Source organism: Pan troglodytes, chromosome 1 (assembly GCF_028858775.2).
Source record: "Pan troglodytes isolate AG18354 chromosome 1, NHGRI_mPanTro3-v2.0_pri, whole genome shotgun sequence".
In the NCBI taxonomy this organism is placed as follows: domain Eukaryota; kingdom Metazoa; phylum Chordata; class Mammalia; order Primates; family Hominidae; genus Pan; species Pan troglodytes.
In genome coordinates this window covers 66,642,221-66,662,170 of record NC_072398.2, presented here as the reverse complement: position 1 = coordinate 66,662,170, position 19,950 = coordinate 66,642,221, and the positions used below count along the sequence as shown (strand labels likewise).

The following is a 19,950-nucleotide window of genomic DNA, read 5'->3' as shown; positions in this document are numbered from 1 at the left end:
ACCTGGATGTGCCACAATTGGTTCTCTATTGCCTGCATACTCCAGGACATCTGGATGAGAAGTTGTGGGAGGTGGAGCTGCCAGAGAGGATAATCCTGCATCCTTCTTTCAGAGGTGTCTCATGCTGAGGCATCAGACTTCTCTGGGACAGGCATACCCTCCTTCCCCTTCTGGTTTCTCTCAGTCTCATTTCCTGAGCAGTGTGCAGAGGACAGGAGAATGAAACAAGGCATGCAACTATGGCCCTCACTCTTAGCTCCCCAAGTATTTCGCTCCCTTTCCCTCTCTCCTCAATTCCAGCAACAGTAATCTGTGTGCCCTGCATGTCTCTGCATCCCTCATTCTCCTTCCATGAGGACATTAAAATAAATTCATGATATCCTGCCTTTGGGCCTTTTTGTAAATATCCTTCACCCAGCACATAGAATTCCTACCGCTGGTCATATTTAGTACATGATAATCTACCCATTACAATAACCACCTCCTCATTCTTTCTTGTTCTGGACCTCTTCAATGCTCATATTGAAGAGACTGTTTTTGACTCTTCAGATCTCCTAGAATGTTCTTGAGGTCTTTCCTTTGATTACTTTGTGATTTATCAAATGAAACATGGGACCCTTGAAGGTAACTTCTTCTGCAGGATTTTTTGTTTGTTTGTTTGTTTTAGACAGGGTCTCACTCAATTGCCCAGTTGGAGTGCAGTGATGCAATCACCACTCACTGCAGCCTCAATCTTCTGGGCTCAAGCAATCGTCCTACCTCAGCCTCCCAAACTTGGGTCTGCAGGTGCAAGCCGTCATGCCATGCCCAGCTAATTTTTTATTTTTGTAGAGACGAGTTTTCCCTATGTTGCCCTGGCTGGTCTCGAACTCCTGGGCTCAAGTGATCTGCCTGCCTCTGCCTCCCAAAATGCTGGGATTACAGATGTGAGCCACCATGTCCAGCCCTCTGCAGGGTTTAATAGAACAAAGCAACACCCTGCATGTAGTGAGAGCTCAGAGGCTTGTCTGCTTCCAGACTTTCTTCAGCCCCGTCTCCCCAAGTGTAGTCTAGAAAATTCTTCTTCCAGGCCTTTCAGCCCATTGCTCTGTACATATCTGATTGATTTCCAAGCAATAAACTCATCCAGAACCACTCCTTTGTGGTTCTCATGTATAATAAAGTTCAATGGCTTGTTTATGCTCCGTATTTTTCTTTTTAATCCTCACAAATGTCTTATCAGGGAGGTTTAGAGGTAAGTAATCTAAAACTCAAAAGGGTTAAGAAAGTGGCTTAAGGTAGCTAGATATTTAGCTATGTCACATAATGCTATAGCTGGGTGTCAAGGAGGGTAGAACGCCAAGTAGAGTCAAATTACTGGGGACTCTTGCAAAGAGTGCCTTCATGCCTCCCATTCTGCTGCTCCCCTGCTTTTTTTTTTTTTCAAGACAGAGTCTCGCTGTGTCACCAGGCTGGAGTGCACTGGCGCGGTCTCGGCTCACTGCAACCTCTGCCTCCTGGGTTCAAGCGATTCTCCTGCCTCAGTCTCCCAAGTAGCTGGGATTACAGGTACATGCCACCACGCCCGGCTAATTTTTGTATTTTTAGTAGAGATGGGGTTTCACAATGTTGGCCAGGCTGGTCTTGAACTCCTGACCTCATCATCCGCCCGCCTCGGCCTCCCAAAGTGCTGGATTACAGGCGTGAGCCACCGCGCCTGGCCATTCCCCTGCTTTCTCCAGGACATGAAGAATCTGTCAAGCTTTCCTCACTCCTGACAAGACTAAAGCATACAGTTAGGATACAGGGCGGGATCAGGGACTCTAGAGGGTTATCAACTTTCTTGTTTCCTTTTTTTTTTCTAGTTCCTAAAGCAAATGCATCCTTTGGTTCTGGCCCTACTCTTCCTTTTTAATTTTCTCAGTCAAAAGTGAAGGTGCAGCAGGAATGAGTTGTTTGGTTGTCAGGGACCTTCACCCCCTAGTTTTGGGGGTTGGTGGGCATTCTGAGTTATTGTGGGGGTGGAGGGTGCTTCCCAATGTCATTGAGAGGTGGGGGCTCAGCCACGTCTCAGAATGTGGGATGGCATGCATGTGTTGGATGTTTGGCATGTGACCAGCAGGCAGCGTCCACAGAAAGCTGACACCTGCATTGTTGGAACGATCAGGCAACAATGCTGCTCCCCACTAGAGATGAACAGGGGTCCCTCGCATGGAAGTAAAATACGCCTCAGGTGCATTTCAGATTCTGTGCTTCTCTCTGGTCCTGGGGACCAGTGGAGCTCTGCAGCACCCCCTGTAGGTTCTGCCCTTTTCCTGGTTGTCACCTCTGGCTTCCAGCCCCTTGTTTCTCCCCAGCAACCTTGGATATATTTGCCTTGGCCAAGCCTTGCAGCTCCTCCTTCCTCTAGCTTTGTTGAACCTCCTCTAGTACCCTTGAAGTTGAGGGGGCAGGGAATCTGCTCCCCTGTACATGCTTTCCCATTGATATGGTAAAGTTGTTTTCTACTTCACTCAGGCCTCCTCCTGATTTTTTTTTTTTCTTTTTTTGAGACAGGGTTTTGCTCTATTACCCAGGCTGAAATGCAGTGGCACCATCTCAGCTCACTGTAGCCTCGACCTCCCTGGCTCAAGCAGTTCTCCCGCCTCAGCTCCCCCACAACCCACCCTCCAGAGCTGGGATTACAGGTGGCACCACCACACCCAGCTAATTTTTTTTCTGTTTGATTTTTGTAAAGACTGGGTCTTGTCATGTTGCCCAAGCTGGTCTCAAACTCCTGGGCTCAAGTGATCTTCCAGCCTTGGCCTCCCAAAGTGCTGTGAGCCACCACCCCTGGTGACACCTCCCCTTTTTGATATTAAGAGCATATTTTAGATTTTTTTAACGTAAAATTGACTTTTTCTTTTTTGCTATTATAATCTGACCTCATCTTGACGCAAGATCTTTGACTAATAGAGGAAAAGTCATCTGCAAGGGTTGGGAACAAAAACCCAAGTATTAGTATTTCAAGATATTATTTCTCCACAAAGATGAAAGTTAAAGAAATACCAAAACCACGTGTTAACCCTTAGAACCATTCCATTTTGAGTACTTTTGAAGTCTTGTTAAATACTAATTTTCACTCGCGTCCGTGTGAAGAGACCACTAAACAGGCTTTGTGTGAGAAACAAGGCTGTTTATTTCACCTGGGTGCAGGCGGGCTGAGTCTGAAAAGAGAGTCAGTGAAGGGAGATAGGGGTGGGGTCGTTTTATAAGATTTGGGTAGGTAAAGGAAAATTACAATCAAAGGGGGGTGTTCTCTGGGGGCAGGGGTGGTGCTCAGTGGGGGAGTTTTGAGCCAGGATGAGCCAGAAAAAGGAATTTCACAAGGTAATGTCATCAGTTAAGGCAGGAACAGGCCATTTTCACTTCTTTTGTGGTGGAAAGTCATCAGTTAAGGCAGGAACCTGCCATCTGGATGTGTACGTGCAGGTCACAGGGGATATGATGGCTTAGCTTGGGCTCAGAAGCCTGACACTAATAAATTCATCTCTTGTAGTAAATGATTGCCTCCAAATATTATATCTCACAACATGTATCTTCCAGGTAAAATAATATTAGCAGGCGCCTACAAAGCCACAAAGAATTATAGTTAAGGCCAGATACGATGGTGGAATAGGCAGACCTACTATTTGGATGATAAGGGCCTTTCTGTACTTCTCATGTCACAGCAGGTGTGAGCACTCTGACAGTGATCCTAATTACTTTGCAAAGTAAAACGAACTGAAGATTATGTTTGGGGAAAAACAGAAACAAAACCTTCAAATTACAGAGTGGAGTTTTGAAAAGAAAAGTGTAATGTTCAACACCGTGCACCAGAGGGCACCATATTTACACGAGCCTGGAAAGGGCACTCGCTCTCCATTTGGTATTGAATGACCCATTTAAACGAAGTGACAGAGGGATAGAGAGAAGAGCAGGAAAAGTATATAAGCAAGTATTGTCCAAGCACCCAGTAAACATGATGTAGTTCTTCTTCCTGTTAAACTTAGATGCATATGACTAAGCACAGAATCCAGTTAACATAGAGATATGTGTGTGTATCTCAAAAACCTTTTGGTCACTCACTCTCTGACCTTCTTTTTTATTTAGAGTGAAAATTTATTGTGTGAGTCTTGGAGGGACTGTCTCCCACTATGGATGCCAGAGGGGGCCAGACAGTCTCTCTCCTGGCCCTGGCAGTAAGGACATGGATATCCTGTCCTGGACTCAGCAATCAGATCCTCCACCCAGAACTTTTATGTATATATATTTATATTTATAAATTTATATTTAATTATATATAATGCATATTCAATTTTAAAATTAAATATAGATATATACATTCACTTTTAAAATTTAAATATGATATGTACATTTAATTTTTAAAATTAAATATATGATATATATGACATATACATTTAATTTTTAAAATTAAATGTATATGACATATACATTTAATTTTTAAAATTAAATATATATGACATATACATTTAATTTTTAAAATTAAATATATGATATATATGACATATACATTTAATTTTTAAAATTAAACATATGATATATATGGCATATACATTTAATTTTTAAAATTAAATATATGATATATACATTTAATCTTTAAAATTAAATAGATGATATATACATTTAATCTTTAAAATTAAATAGATGATATATACATTTAATCTTTAAAATTAAATATATGATATATACATTTAATCTTTAAAATTAAATATATGATATATACATTTAATCTTTAAAATTAAATATATGATATATAATTAAATATAGAATATATACACATTTAATTTTAAAAATCATTTTTTAATAGAGGTGGGGTCTTACTATGTTGCCCAGGCTGGTCTCAAACTCCTGGACTCAAGCGATCCACCAGCCACAGCCTCCCAAAATGCTGGGATTACAGGTGTGAGTTACCGTGACCAGCCCAAAACTTTTCATCTTGAAGGAAGACTCAGAAGCTCAGGAGCAATGAGAGGTTATGCATGGCAGTGCCTATGACAACAAACACTCAATAGCGGTGGTGCTAGCAGTAGTGGCACAATGGGGACAACCACAAATGCTGAAAAAGGTGTTGTAGTTGAAATTGGTTCTTATTTCTACTGGAGGTCGTGTTAACCATCAAAAACAAAATAAGCGTAGTTATCATAATAGGCAGTTGAGCCTGTGTGGATATCTGAATGATCTAACCCACAGATTCTTTGTAGTGGTTATAGATCATGGGGTCCTTAAAAAATGTGTGTTCATTCAATAAGATTCTACTGGAAAGCATAAGCTCTGTGATGGCAAGGATTTTAGACTGTTTATTCAGTGATGCATCACAAACACCTAGAACAGTTTGTGTCACATAGACCTGCCCAATAAATATTTGTTGAGTGAATGAACGGGAGCCTAAAATGAGCCATCATGGTAGAGAATCAGGCCCCTCATCCAATTTTCAGCCCTGAGTCAGACCTAGAAGCTCTGAAATTTAAAAAAAAAAAAAAAAAAAAAAAAAGCATTTTACCAGTTAGGAAGAATCTTGCAATATTTTGCAAGTATTTACCGTGAATATTCTTCTTAATCTTTGCCAAAGAGACCTGCTGTCATTTCCAGGGTAACTGTGCACTTGGGAAAAGGAGATGCCCAGAGTTTTGCAAACCAGATTAGATCTAGTAAATGTCAGATCTGAGATGTGAATCCAGCTCTATTTCATTTAGAAACCAATTTTTTGTTTGTTTGTTTGTTTTTGAGACAGAGTCTCGTTCTGTTGCCCGGGCTGGGGTGCAATGGCACGATCTCAGCTCACTGCAAAATCTGCCTCCCAGATTCAAGCAATTCTTGTGCCTCAGACTTCTGAGTAGCTGGGATTACAGGTGCGCAACACCACATCTGGCTAATTTTTTTGTATTTTTAGTAGAGAAGGGGTTTCCCCATGTTGGCCAGTCTGGTCTTGAACTCTTGTCCTCAAGTGATCCACCCACCTTGGCCTCCCAAAGTGCTGGGATTACAGACGTGAGCCACTGCATCTGGCCCCAGTATTTTCTATATTTGCCTGATGATAATAATTATCTAGGGGCACTTGGAAAATATACAGACTCCTGAGCCCCACCCCTTCTAAATCAGAATTGCCAGGGGACGGTCCCGGCAATTTAGGTTTTTAACAACAACCCTGTCAATAAGGTAATTCTTACTACCACACATTTGGGAGACATCTGGTGCCCTTTTCTTTTGGGAACTAGAAGGTCATGAAAGGGCCAGGGATCTAACCATTATGCATTTCAAGATTTAGCCAGTGATACTGGCTTTTCATCTTTACCGTTTTTAGAGTGACCCCATTTGGTTGTTAATGGCTCCAATAGTCAGCCTTTTTGAGCTGTGGGAAAGACGGTGGGGCGGCAATTAGGACTCAAGGGTAGGTGCACACAGCTTGATTGAAAACAGTCTGAAAGCATTCCATCTTAAGGAATGTGAGCATATATTACTACTGTATATGCCATTATTTTAGGAGGAGACCATGACTCTATTTATTTTGCAAAAGAGGTGATAATTCAAGGAATAATACGATATTGTAGAATCATGCAGTGCTTCACACTGAACTCTCTTAAGATGTGTGCATGTTAAACTGACTAATTAATAAGGTGAATAAGGTAATTGATAACAGATTGAAGAAGTATGGTAAGCTACAATCTCATCTTGCAATACATAGAACATCAAGATGTAAAGCAAGAATCTCTTCTCACTAAAATCACTTTAAAATGCAGTATTTGGTCTTTATATATTCTAAAGAAAGTACAGCACTTTTTCAAATGTAAGTGATATTGTATTGACGATTCATTATTAACAATAATCCTTCCAGTTTTCAGTTTTCCCTCCACCCCCCATAGGAAAGCCTTTTGGACATTATATAAGCTTCCCTACAATCCCAAGACTTAAAAGCCCTCTCTGGGTGTGACACTGAAGAATTCTATTCTCAGTAATTCTTGGCTAAATTTTGAAGGATTATAGGGCTTTTGGTCTCTCATCTTAATATTTACTTCCTATTAGGGAAGAACAGGAGAAATGAAGAGTTGTTTAATGAGAAAACCAAGTGCCTGAAGAGTCTTCAGAGAAAGGGAGTTCAAACCTCTTGGAAGCTGATGTTTTAATTTTAATTTTTTAAAGATGAGGTTTCACTCTGTTGCCCAAGCTGAAGTTCAGTGGTGTGATCACAGCTCACAGCAGCCTTGAACTCCTGGGCTGAAGCAATGGAGGTTGATGTTTTAAATGGGCAGAATATCCAGGAGATACTGCTTATTAAAATTACATCAAATGTAACCGTTTACAAGACCCTTAGGAGCTGAGTTTAGCAATGCAAAAGTCACCCTAGCATGGGAGAGGTTGGAGCAGACAAGAGATCTTGGGCACAATTATAAAGAACTTGTCAAATAAAATAGTATGAACTAAAGGCTTAAGTATAGGAGGAGTCTTGTATGTCCAAGGGGATTCAGCAGATTAGGTAAGATAAAGACTTATCTTCAGATTAAGGCCTACACCAGAGGTAAGTAGATCACTGCCAGATAGAATCTGGAACCCCTTAGAGAAGGTGTCATTACGTGTTCACAATGGATAAAGTTCTGTTGACTCGGGGGTAATTCTGCCCCTAACAAATTACTGTGTCAGGAAGAGCATGGCAACATGAGCAGTGCTGGTGAGTCTCTGCGAGGGATGTCTCCAAGGCCTTGAGTCTCTCAAATAAGGCAAACCATTCATCTTCCCAATTGTTAATAGATCTGAGCCATTCAGGGGCACCATGGGTGACTTTTGTGTTATTCATGCCTTTGTTTTCCTTCTCTTTCTCCTTCTTCCCCTTCCTCCTACCTTCTGCCACCAGATCTTCGAGGATAGTACAGGGCCTTATTCATAAGACAACTAAGGCAAGAGGGAGGAAGTAAAATGTGGATTGGGCCACCTCTCCTCCAGAGAGAAGACTGGTATGGGGTTTGAGATTATGCAGTGATTTCATTTGTTGCCAAGTCAATATTATTATGGCGTGGAATGGGTGCTAAAAGCCTTCTCAAATTATTAGGAAGTTTGAAGGCAGAACAGGTAAGAAGGAAAAACAAGAATGGAGAAATGAGAGGATGAGGAAGGGAAGGATGTACAGAGCCTTGTCTCTATATCTCCTTAAGACTGTTTTGGCAATGGCAAGCCCTAGCATAGTCAAGCCCCTTGCCACCAGCGGTGTGTGTAGCTATGAAAAACAATCACTAGGGAATTTCTGCCAAACCCCACTTTTCTGTATTCAGATGGGCTCAGTAATATACTCATTCAACAAATCCATGTTAGACTCTATGAATGATAAACAAACAAAAGTCCAAAAGATTGAAAATCATCGGCTGGGAGCGTTGGCTCACCCTTGTAATCCCAGTACTTTGGGAGGCTGAGGCAGGTGTATTACCTGAGGTCAGGAGTTCAAGACCAGCCTGGCCAACATGGTAAAACCCCATCTCTACTGAAAATACAGAAATTAGCCAGGTGTGGTGGCATGCACTGTAATCCCAGCTACTTGAGAGGTTGAGACACAAGAATCACTTGAATCTGGGAGGCAGAGGTTGCAGTGAGTTGAGATCATGCCACTGCATTCCAGCCTGGGTGACGGAGTGAGACTTTGGCAAAAAAAAAAAAAAAAAAAAAAAAAAGATTGAAGATTATCTTTTGAAAGAACAATTTATTCCACATTTACAGAACTTAGACATTGTGCAAACACTTTTAGAGCCTAGAGGAAGAAAGGTGAAAAAACAAAGTCCCTCCTCTCACACGCTCAGTCTGATGAGGAAGACAGATATATCAATGGATAAAAACAGTAAGACTTGTTAATTGTAATAATGGAGGATATACGTGATGGTATAGGGAGATAGTGATGAATTCTACCATTGCAGTAGATTCTACCTTTCTTGGTTCACCAAGATTATATGTAAACCAGTTCTTAATGGATGACTATTAATTTGTGAGCTGACTGTACTTAAGAAAACATTTGAAGCAATGGGAATATGGGAACAAAGACATGGAGGTTTCAAGTGAGAGTACCTAGCACATGCAGGAAACAGCAATGCCTTGGCTTAGCTTGCAAACAGGAGGCAGAGTGCGCAGAGAGGCAGGAAATGAGGCTGGGAGGAAACTCAAAAGCCAGATGGTGTAAAGCCTCAGATACTACACTAGAGAGTTTGGACTTTACCTTCTAGGACATCGAGGAGATTTTGAAAGACTTTAACAATAATAATATCAACAGATTATGGTGGCAGTACGTGGAGGGTGGTTGGAAGGGCAAGAGGTGGGAGCTAGGGAGACCATTTAAGAAGCTGATGCAGAAGTCTAGGTGAGAGAGCATAGAGGCCTGTAATGGAAGAGTAACTTTATGGATGGAAAGGAGAAGACAGATTCCAGAGATAGGTACAAAGAGAAACCATATAGCATGGTCCCCCATTGCATGTAGGGGCATGGAGGGGAGAGAGAGAGAACAAGAGAGTAAGAGCAAGAGTGAGAGAGAGTGAGAGTGAGAGTGAGAGTGAGAGACAGGGACAGAGACAGAGAGAAGAGCCTCAGTTTTCAGGATTAGATAATTTATTGAATGATAATTCCAGTAACTGGGACTGGGAATGTAGGAAAAGGAGCAGGTTGGGAGGCCTGGACACATTGAACATGTTGAGATGAAAGTGTCTGATGGATATGCATGTAGAGCTGGTCCATAGCTCATGTATATTTAAAACCAGAGTGAAGGAGAGAAGCCTGGACTGAAAACACAGATTTTGGAATCACCCATATGGAATAGATTAAATAAATCAAGGACTGCTTATAAAAAGAAGAGCAGAGGGCTTGGGAGGGGTACACATAAAACACACATAGCACTTGACAGCAAGAAAAAAGATGTATGTGAACAGAGGGCAAGTGCTGATACCAGCTCTGTCACTCACAATAGTGTTTATCTGGGTTTCCTTTTTTTTTTTTTTGAGACAGTCTCACTCTGTCACTCAGGCTGGAGTGCAGTGGTGCGATCTTGGCTCACTGCAACCTCCACCTCCTGGCTTCAAGCGATTCTCCTGCCTCAGCCTCCCAAGTAGTTGGGATTACAGGCTCCCGCCACTATGCCTGGCTAATTTTTGTATTTTTAGTAGAGACAGGGTTTCATCATGTTGGTCAGCCTGGTCTTGAGCTCCTGGCCTCAAGCAATCCACCAGCCTCAGCCTCCCAAAGTGTTGGGATTATAGGCATGAGCCACCATGCCTGGCCAGGAGTTTCTAATTCTATTTCTAATATATGAAGCCAACAACCACCAGTGTCATCAGGAAAAATGATTGTTTAGTTTTCTTATATCATAACTACATGTTTGTGACTGTGCATGGCACTTACTGTCCTCATCAGATGCTTAGGTTGAGAGATGAGCTTAGGGCATAGTATTCGGACCCATTTTTCAGTCTTTCATTATGAACTTTGGGTATGACTGAGTGATGGTGGGCCATTGATAAAACAATTAGTTTATTATTCACTAGCTGAATATTGTGCTCTAAGGAGCATAGACAGTAAATTAGAGGAAACTTATTTACTAGAGGAGTTAGTTGCTTCATTCACCTGGGGTCTCCGTGTTTGGCTTTATGACATTATCTTCTTGAATTAACTTGGGCAGCACGATGATCACACCTGAGAGAAGTAATAAGTATGTTGCATGATCAAATTAATATTCAAGAAAGCTCTTGTCAGGCAGTAATGTTAAACCAAACCTACCAAGTTGAAATTTGACTGGAATAAATGTACATTCCTGCCCTTGGTTTCTGAAATGTGACCTCATAAGTAAAAGCATAATGGAGTTAATAGTGTAATATGAGAGCCCCCAAAGCTAACCCCACTTCAGGCCCCATTACACTAGCATCAGATGCAACCCAGGCAAGGGTTCTCTTATGTTCTGCTCTGGGAAGCATTTGAAGTATTTCAGTTGTGAGTACCACTCCAGCCAATGAGAGAACCAGATGGAGAGAAGGCCATGTGAGGAATGGGTTGAAGAATTGCCTGGTGACTAGCCAGCGGGGTTGGAGGTAAGCAGACGTCTGTGATGTCTTTATAAATACTGGAAGCACTGTCCCTTTTAAGGGGACTTAAGTGAATTCTGTCAAGCTTCAGAGGGCGTGATTTTTACATACATAAGATAAAGGAAGACAGTCACAGTAGGAAAAAAGAAATCTACCACTTCGCCTTCTTCATAAACGGAATGGGCATACCTGAGTCAGTGAGCTCCCCACAGCTGGGAGTGTTTAAGCAGAATGATATTGAAAAAGAGAGTCCTGGAGAAGGACATGCAAATTGAATTGCGTGACCCTAGAGGCTGTCATCATGCTGAGATTTGGCAACGTGAAATGATCCATTCGATTGCTTCATTTTCTGAACCTGAATGCAATTCTGGTTCATGTTTTGGTTTTTTATTTCTCTCTCTCCATATAGAGATAATTGGTTCTACAAATCTTATAATTCTGCTAGAGGATGAAGTCTTTGCCGATTTTTTCAACACATTTCTTTCCCTCCCGGTAAGCATTCTCAGATTTAAATACAAATATTTCATTAGCAGCTGAATAGTGAATCTCACAGAGCTGAGTGACTATTTTTGTTTGTTGTTATTTGGGGTTTTACTAAATGTCTTCTTAAATAAAAAACTCTTTTAATTTGAGCAAATAAACATGAACCAGAACCACCTGTAAAATCTCCAAAAGCTTCCCATTGTTGATGTCATCAGATCCTAAATCCCCAGCCTCCTTACTTGCCTTTACCTGTCCAAAGTTACTTCTCATCATACCCTCTGCTGATTCCAAGTGCTCTGTTGACAGAGGTCTACCCTCACTGGGTACCCCTGGCATTCCCCCACCTCTGAACCTCTCCTTGGGCTGTGTCTGTTTTCTGCCAGGAATACCTTTCCTATAGTTCCGCCTACAAAAATCTTAAATACTCTTCAAATCTCTGCTTAAATTCCATTCTCCTTAAGGAATTCCTAGGTCCTCAGCATTGGAACCTCCTGATGGGAACTTCTCTGCTTCTGAGCCCCTTGGCACTTTGCAACTCTCTTGAGTTGTATGTGTGTGTGTGTGTGCGTGGCCCCCAGTAGATTATGAGACAGTGAATTTCTGCAGGACAAGGACTGAGGATTATTTATTCTGCTCTACTCCCTTTACCAGGTGTTTAGTGCATAGAAATTGTTGTTGACTGGAACAAACCTATCTATTTCCTTAATCTATGCAACTAAAACAAACCTCAAACATCAAAGTGTTCTTAAACTCAAACCTGGACTTATCCTGAATCTTTTTTGGTTTAAATCCTTGGTGACATTTTAACACTGGTGCCTTATGAATTGTGACTCATCTTGATGCACCCTTTCCCATAAGATGGTATATACTAAAAGGCGAAATTTCACTCAAGTGGGAGAAGCACCCTCTCTATCCCACACATAGTTATTGGGTGGTTACTTTGTGCCAGCCCCTGGGCTGGGCTTAGTATTGGGGATGCACATATTAATGACACCATCCCTGCATTCCTGTCCTCATGGAATTCCCAGTCTAGTGTGAGAGATATTTATTGAAGGTCTGGGTGACATGACAGAAGTTTTTAGGAGGCAGTGGGAGTACAGTACTCATGAGACAGAGAGATCATCCCTACCTGGAAAAGTCAGGAAAAGCTGACACAAGACAAATATTAAAAGACAAGGAGGTACTTGACAGGTAACTGGAAGCAGAAGGTGAGGAGGAAAGGGTGCATAAAGAAATAGGAGGAGGCGGGGCACGGTGGCTCATGCCTGTAACCCCAGCAATTTGGGAGGCCAAGGTGGGGGGATCACCTGAATTTGGGAGTTTGAGACCAGCCTGGCCAACATGGTGAAATCCTGTCTCTACTAAAAATACAAAAATTAGCCGGGCGTGGTGGCGGGAGCCTGTAGTGCCAGCTACTCAGGAGGCTGAGGCACGAGAATCACTTGAGCCCAGGAGGCGGAGGTTGCAGTGAGCCGAGATTGCACCACTGCACTCCAGCCTAAGTGACAGAGCGAGACTCCACCTCAAAAAGAAAAAAAAAAAAAAGAATAAAAATAGGAGGAAAAGACTAGGGAGTGAGTAGCAAGAAAAACAAAAGCATTATAGACAGAACAGAGAAAGTAAAGGCACCAAAGAACACAATCCTTTGACACTTTGGGGCAAATTGTAAGTAACTCAGGAAGGCTGAAGAACAGTTGTAAGGGTGAGATGCTACAAGAGATAAGCTGCACAGGCAGGCTGCGCCAAGCCCTGGAGATCAGGCAAACTATGCCTAGGAGTTTGGACATTACCCTAAGGTGTTAGAGAGCCATCGAAGGATTTGAAGTAAAGGAGTAACATGTTCAGACTTTCATCTGAGAAAACTACTCTGCAGAGGTCTGGCCAATGGGTGGGCAGGAGACCTTAATGGAGGAAGGGAAAGTGGTTAGGAGGTTGTTTCAATCATCTAGGTGGGAAGTAATGAGGGTCTGAAGGGAAAGGGGAGAGGAGGATGGGATAAGTAGAGGAGATTGTTAACAAAACAAAATATAGGACCATGTCACTGTTTAAATGTTGGGCAAGGTGGTAACAGGAAGAAAGGAAGCAAGGGTAACAGGCTTGGGTGCTTGGATGGATGGTGGTGTCAGGCAACAGGATTAAAATGAGGATAAGGAAAAGGCCTCTCGGGGAGTGGGTCTTTTATGTGTTTCTCACTATTGTCTCTGCCACTGTCTTAATGAAGGTTTCAGAAGTAATCTTTTTTTTTTTTTTGAGACAGATTTTGCTCTTGTTGCCTAGGCTGGAGTGCAGTGGCACAATCTTATCTCACTGCAACCTCCACCTTCTGGGTTCAAGTGATTCTCCCGCCTCAGCCTCCCAAGTAGCTGGGACTACAGGCGTGCACCACCACACCCAGCTAATCTTTTGTATTTTTAGTAGAGACGGAGTTTCTCCATGTTGGTCAGGCTGATCTCAAACTCCAGACCTCAGATGATCCGCCTGCCTCGGCCTCCCAAAGTGCTGGGATTACAGGCGTAAGCCTCCACGCCTGGCCGAGAAGTAATCTTAAGACCCGTTAATCAGTTAATTCACCAACACAATTAAAACAATTCACAATAATGTTCTAGAAACAGAGAGTGATTGGGGAGGGGAGTTCCAGCCAAGAGTATAAGAAAGTCCTGGCCACTTAGGCAGCTGTGGCCTATAAAGAGAGACAGCAGTAGTAGTTCATGTTGAATACTCCTTAAGTTTACAAATTTCTACCACTTAATTCCCATAGTCACCGTGTGAAGTAGGAAGTATTTTCCCTTTTTACCAATGGATCTCAGAAGTTCAATGATTTGCTGTAATCCCAGCACTTTGGGAGGGCGAGGCAGGCAGATCACTTGAGGTCAAGAGTTCAAGACCATCCTGGCGAACATGATGAAACCCCATCTCTACTGAAACTATAAAAATTAGCTAGGTATGGTGGCGCATGCCTGTAATCCCGGCTACTAGGGAGGCTGAGGTAGGAGAATCACTTGAACACAGGAGGCGGAGGTTGCAGTGAGCCGAGATCGTTCCACTGCACTCCAGCCCAGGTGACAGAGCCAGACTCCATCTCAAAAACAAACAAACAAACAAAAAAGTTAAATGATATGCCTAAGATCACACAGTGAATCTAGGGCGGTTCTAGGAGCTGACCAGGTCTGCTGGCTCCAGGCCTGATGTGTTTTCCACATTAGCCTGTGCCCTCTATGGTATAAATGTCGGGTAGTGAAACTGCTTCCAAACCCCACTCCCACATAATCTCACAACTTCACAGTCCTACTGCCACTCCTTAAAGGTAGCTTAACACCCTACTCAGTGTGTGTTGTGTTACACACTGAGTCCAGAGCAGAGAGAGATCCCTAAGGACTGAGTCTCCTTTACAGACTTACAATTGTAACATGCAGACAGCAACATCACCTTCCTTCAGCACCTCACAGCCAGTGACAAGGGACAAATGGGATTGAGGGAAGAGGGCCATAGACTAACAAAAGTGTGAGGCTGTTCATCTAGGGGAGATGGTCAGACTGACATGATGTGCTAAGAGTTCAGCCAGTAATTGGAGCTTCAGCCCGTCTAGTTTTCTGCAAATACTTCTGGGACACTTTGAAGACATTTTGTTGCCCATGATGAGACTGCTTAAGTTTACATACCTGTAAACATAGAAGTCCTTTCCCATCCATTTCAAAGGTGGTTGCCTAGGTGACAGTCTCTTTTCCATGACAAAAGGGGATGGTATCCTAGAATTACATTATCAATTTTGGACACTCTCAATGCCTCCCTGTGTAATTTGTATCCCCAGTCTCCACATCTTTAGTCCTCTCTGTCTTCTCCAGTTTAGGTAAACCCAAAGCTATTTTTCACTGGGAAAACATTTTAGACATTTGCTAAGTCCAGGGAGAAAAGTGAATACTGAGTACACAAAGTAAATACGTTCTAATATCATGGGCCTTGGCCTTTGCACACAAGCAAATAGCTCTCAGGTCGGCTCAGGCTCCACAGGAAAGATAGCTCCCAGGTTGGGGCATGGTGGAGCCAAAAGATGAGTGAATCTTGCAATTCAGTCTGTTTAGAGCTTGTTTGCATGTGTGCAGGGCAAGTTGATGGAGTAGAATAAATTTAAGAATTAGTGTCCCTTGAAATAAAAGAGCCATGGAACCTCCCTTCCTCTGTGGCTGTAGAGGGACTGTGTCATATACATGAAGAGAAGCTCTACTCCCTTGACTGTTTCCTAGCTTTGTTTTGCAGGTTTTTGGTCAGACACCACTTTATACTGTTGAAAATTCACAGTGGAGCTTGTGGCCAGAAATACCTTGTAACTTGGTGAGTAAAATTCTTCAGAGGTAGAGAGTTTAGGGTGGAGAATGAGGGAACTATAATTGTTTTTTGTTGTTAATTTGTTTTTGTTTTTGTTTTGGAGATGGGGTCTCATTCTGTCACCCAGGCTGCAGTGCAGTGGTGCGATCTTAGCTCACTGCAACCTTTGCCTCCCTGGCTCAAGCAATCCTCCCACCTAAGCCTCCCAAATAGCTGGGACCACACAGGCACATGCCACTATGCCTGGCTAATTTTTTGTATTTTTGGTAGAGACGGAGTTTCACCATGTTGCCCAGGCTGGTCTGGAGCTACTGAGCTCTAGCAATTCACCCGCCTCGGCCTCCCAAATTGCTGGGATTACAGGCCTGAGCCACCGTGCCTGGCCTGAGGGAACTACTTGAAATGTGAATTGGGAGAGGGAGAAAAAGAGGAGGTCCAGAGGGTAACTATAGGAGAAACTGTAAAGCAGGTGAGTAGAACAGACAGCATCAATCCAGGTCTACATTTCTCCTTTTTACATTTTTTACCTCTTATCCAAGCAATTGCTGGTGAATTATTTCCATTATATTCTAGTCCATAGTTAGCAAATGGGATTCTCACATCTACCGTGATAGGTTAGACACTTGTGAAACTGTCCTGAGAAGAACTTTAAGGGCACTTCTAAGCAAGAAAGAGTCTGGGAATTGACTGGCAATGTCTGCAATGGGTGTCGGATGGGAAGTGGCAGCCCATGGGCCACATAATTATTGTCAGTATGCATTATCAGATATACATCAAGATAAGATGCTTCTCTGCAATTTCTAGTGACTACTCCACTATTCTCCAGAGGCATGTTTTTCTCCCAATTTTTTTCTTTATGCCCTTTTTCTTTTTTCTTATTTTTCCCCTTGTCCCCACTCCTGTTTTCCTTTTCCACTATGTAGACCTTAGACTTACCAATGGCTTCCACATCCCCTACAAGGGGGCATGTAGAATCAGACAGACCACTCTAAACCCTGATAACAACAAGGTTTCGCTTTCCCTGAGTTCTGGAGAGTTGAGAAGAGACATTCTATTCTGAAGCTTATGTTTGATTTCCCAAGGATAACCCTGAAAGCTGAAAAAAATTACCTCCTTTCTCTGTGGCTTGATCCTTCAGAATATATCCTGTATTCTAAATGATGCTATGTGTGAATTTTGTTTTTGTACATATAGTGCAATTGATAGGGGTTAGGAGCTTGTTAGAAATTATGAGTGTGTTTACAAAGAAGCAAGTTGAATAGAGTTATGATCTGACACCACAGACCCAAATCTTTTCTGCTTTTCTTCTGTCAAGCAAGACTTAGATTTTTTCTTTAACAACTTCACTCAGGGATAAGAAAGAATTTTTTCATGAAAGATCAAGCTTTTTATTTTCTACTGATCCATTTACTTCTTTGCAAGTCTCTGCTCCTCTTTGATACTTCTTTTTCTTAAGTCCAGGTTCCAGGTTTATAGAAATTATTTTTAATCAACACACCTATCCTTCTGGCCAGACACTGCAAGTGTGAGATGATTAGTTGCCACTTACTAAGTTGTATTTTTTTAGCAGTTCAGTTTCATTTAGCATTTTTGTTTCTATTTTGCTTTGACTCTAGATTGCCAAATACAAAGGGTTATTGACCTGGTTGGAAAAATACCGATTACCTTTCTTCTGTAAAACAAACTTGTGTTTCCATTACATTCTCTGTCAGGAGTTCATCAGTTTCATTAAGTCCCCAGAAGGAGGTAAGCATTGGTGTGCGTGTGTGTGTGTGTGTGTGTGTGTGTAGAAATATAGGAAGTCACACTTCATAATGATCTTATGCCTGTCAGTACTATAGTAAGGTACAAATACTGGCTGAATTTATAGATATGTGCATAGCCCAGCCCATGTTTTGGCAATAGGTAAACTCTTAGCATGAAATATTGGTATCAAGAGAAATATGCAGGAATCTGATGGACTGGGCTGTTTATCTCACTGTAGCCAGAAATGAGAAAATTAATGGTGGCCGCAGAACATAGTAAAATTGCCTAATTTAGAACAAACAGATTTCACCACCTTCATTACTACCAACTGGTTTAAGCCTCCAGAATTTCTTACCTAATTAATGAAATCATCTCTTAATTTGTCTCCTTGCTTTTGCTCTTGCTCTCTTGCTCATAGAAGCCAGAGTGAGCCTCTTAAAAAGTAATTGGTGGTGGTGCTGGAGGGACTCCCAGGAAGATGATGAAATAGGAAGCACTAGGAATCTGTTTCCTCATCTAGACAACAATTGTACTGGCAGAATCTGTATGATGTAAATATTTTGAAACTCTAGAGTCTATTGAAACTTGCAACTTTTGGGGGGAAACTTTAGACAGTAAATTGTAGTTGATCTCATTCAATTTCAGCTCTTTGCACAATGGCAGCTACTTACCCTCAACCCCAGCCCCATGGCACACAGTTGTGCACATGTTCCTGGGGCAGCTTACAGGAGCCAGGGTGGGCAAAAAGAATCCTGTCTTCCAAATATTAAGGATCTGTGCTCCAATTGCTACTTCTGATCACAGAAGTACAGGCAAAGACGTGGGCACTCATTATACTTTCCCTTTGTTGTAAGCCCCTCTCCCTCTAGCTGAAGTGATATTTAGGGGATTTACAGAGCTGACATCTTCCCCCTTCTTCATTTTTCTCTTTTTTTTTTTTCCTTTTGGGAGGCAGATCTTAAGGATTAGGGCATTCAAAAACAACTGCATATATGGAGAAAATTAGAAAGTAACTGCCTATGCTTAAAGAAAGTTGCAGGCTCAGAAAAGATATAGGGAGACAAATTTATGCCTCAGGCCAATTCTTGGCACAGAGATATCCTACAGTAATAATAATAATAATAGCAACTAACAAAATTAACCACAAAAAACCCCCCAGCACACTCTGTGAAAAGGAGGGAATCTGATTTCCAGAGTTAACACATCATTAGGTTCAAATATTCAGTTTTTAACAAAAAAAAAAATCAGAAGGCACACAAAGAGGAAAGTATGGTCAATTTAAAGAAAATAAAGATAAACCTAAAGAAGCTGTCCTTGAGAGAGCTCTGATGGCAGATCTACTAGATAAAGACTTTAAAACAACTGCCTTAAATATGGTCAAAGAACTAAAGGAAGATGTAGAGAAAGTCAAGAAAGTGATAAATGAACAAAATGGAAATATTAATACAGAGAAAAACCTTAAAAAAACAAAAGTAATTCTGTAGCTGAAAAGCACAACTAAAATGAAAATTCTACTAGAAAGATTTAAAGGCAGATTAGAGCAGGCAAAAGAAAGAATCAGTAAACCTGAAGATAGGACAGTAGAAACTATTAAATCTGAGGGACAGAAAGAAAAAAGTTTAAAGAAAACTGAACAGAGACCCTTGATGGGACTTGTGGGGCACCATCAGGCAGGCCAACACACACACACATTATGGAAGTCTAGAAAAAGAGTAGAGAAAGAAAGGTGCAAAGAGAATATTTGAATATATAATGGCTAAAAACCTCTCAAACTTGATGGAAGACATGAATATAGACCTCAAAGAGCCCAATGAACTCCAAGTAAGATGAACTCAAAGAGATCCACACCAAGACATATTATATTCTTGAATGCCAAAGACAGAGAGAGAATGTTGAAAACAGTAAGAGAGAGAAATTATTCATCACTTTACAAAGGATATTCATAAGATTATAAGCAGATTTCTCATCAGAAACTGTGGAGTCCAGCAGGCAGTAGGTTGATATATTCAAAGTTCTAAAAGAAAAAAAAAAATAACCAAGAATCCTATATTCAACAAAACTGTCCTTCTAAAGCAAGGATGAAATTAAGATATTCCCAGATAAACAAAAGCTGAGGGAGCTTTCCCGCAAGAAATGCTCAAGAGAGTCCTGCAGGGTGAAATGAAAGAACACTAGACAGTAACTTGAAGCCACATGTAGTAAAGATCTCAATAAAAATAAATATAATACTAACATCATAAAATCATAATAAAATAATATTTAAAAGCTATCATCATTGTAATGATTTATAACTGCCCTTTTTTGTTTTTTCAAGATTTAAGAGATTAATATATGTTTTAAA

At 41.5% G+C, this 19,950-nt stretch overlaps 1 protein-coding gene across 16 annotated transcripts in view; it reads left to right on the top strand.

The window, feature by feature from the left end:
* Positions 1 to 7,602: 7,602 nt before the first annotated feature.
* The window catches only part of RGSL1 (regulator of G protein signaling like 1), a 108,178-nt gene continuing 95,830 nt past the window's right edge, over positions 7,603 to 19,950 (top strand). For 8 of the 16 annotated variants that reach the window (XM_054656521.2, XM_063794886.1, XM_063794874.1 and 5 more), the window contains exons 1-4: positions 7,603 to 7,684; positions 11,467 to 11,549; positions 15,795 to 15,869; positions 17,480 to 17,609. In XM_054656521.2, the coding sequence (XP_054512496.1) occupies positions 7,672 to 7,684; positions 11,467 to 11,549; positions 15,795 to 15,869; positions 17,480 to 17,609 (301 nt within the window). In that variant the 5' untranslated portion in view covers positions 7,603 to 7,671. Of the gene's footprint in view, positions 7,685 to 10,406; positions 11,064 to 11,466; positions 11,550 to 15,781; positions 15,870 to 17,479; positions 17,610 to 19,950 lie in introns of those variants that run through there. The other 8 variants (XM_054656524.2, XM_063794910.1, XM_063794914.1 and 5 more) reach the window with 5 other exon arrangements.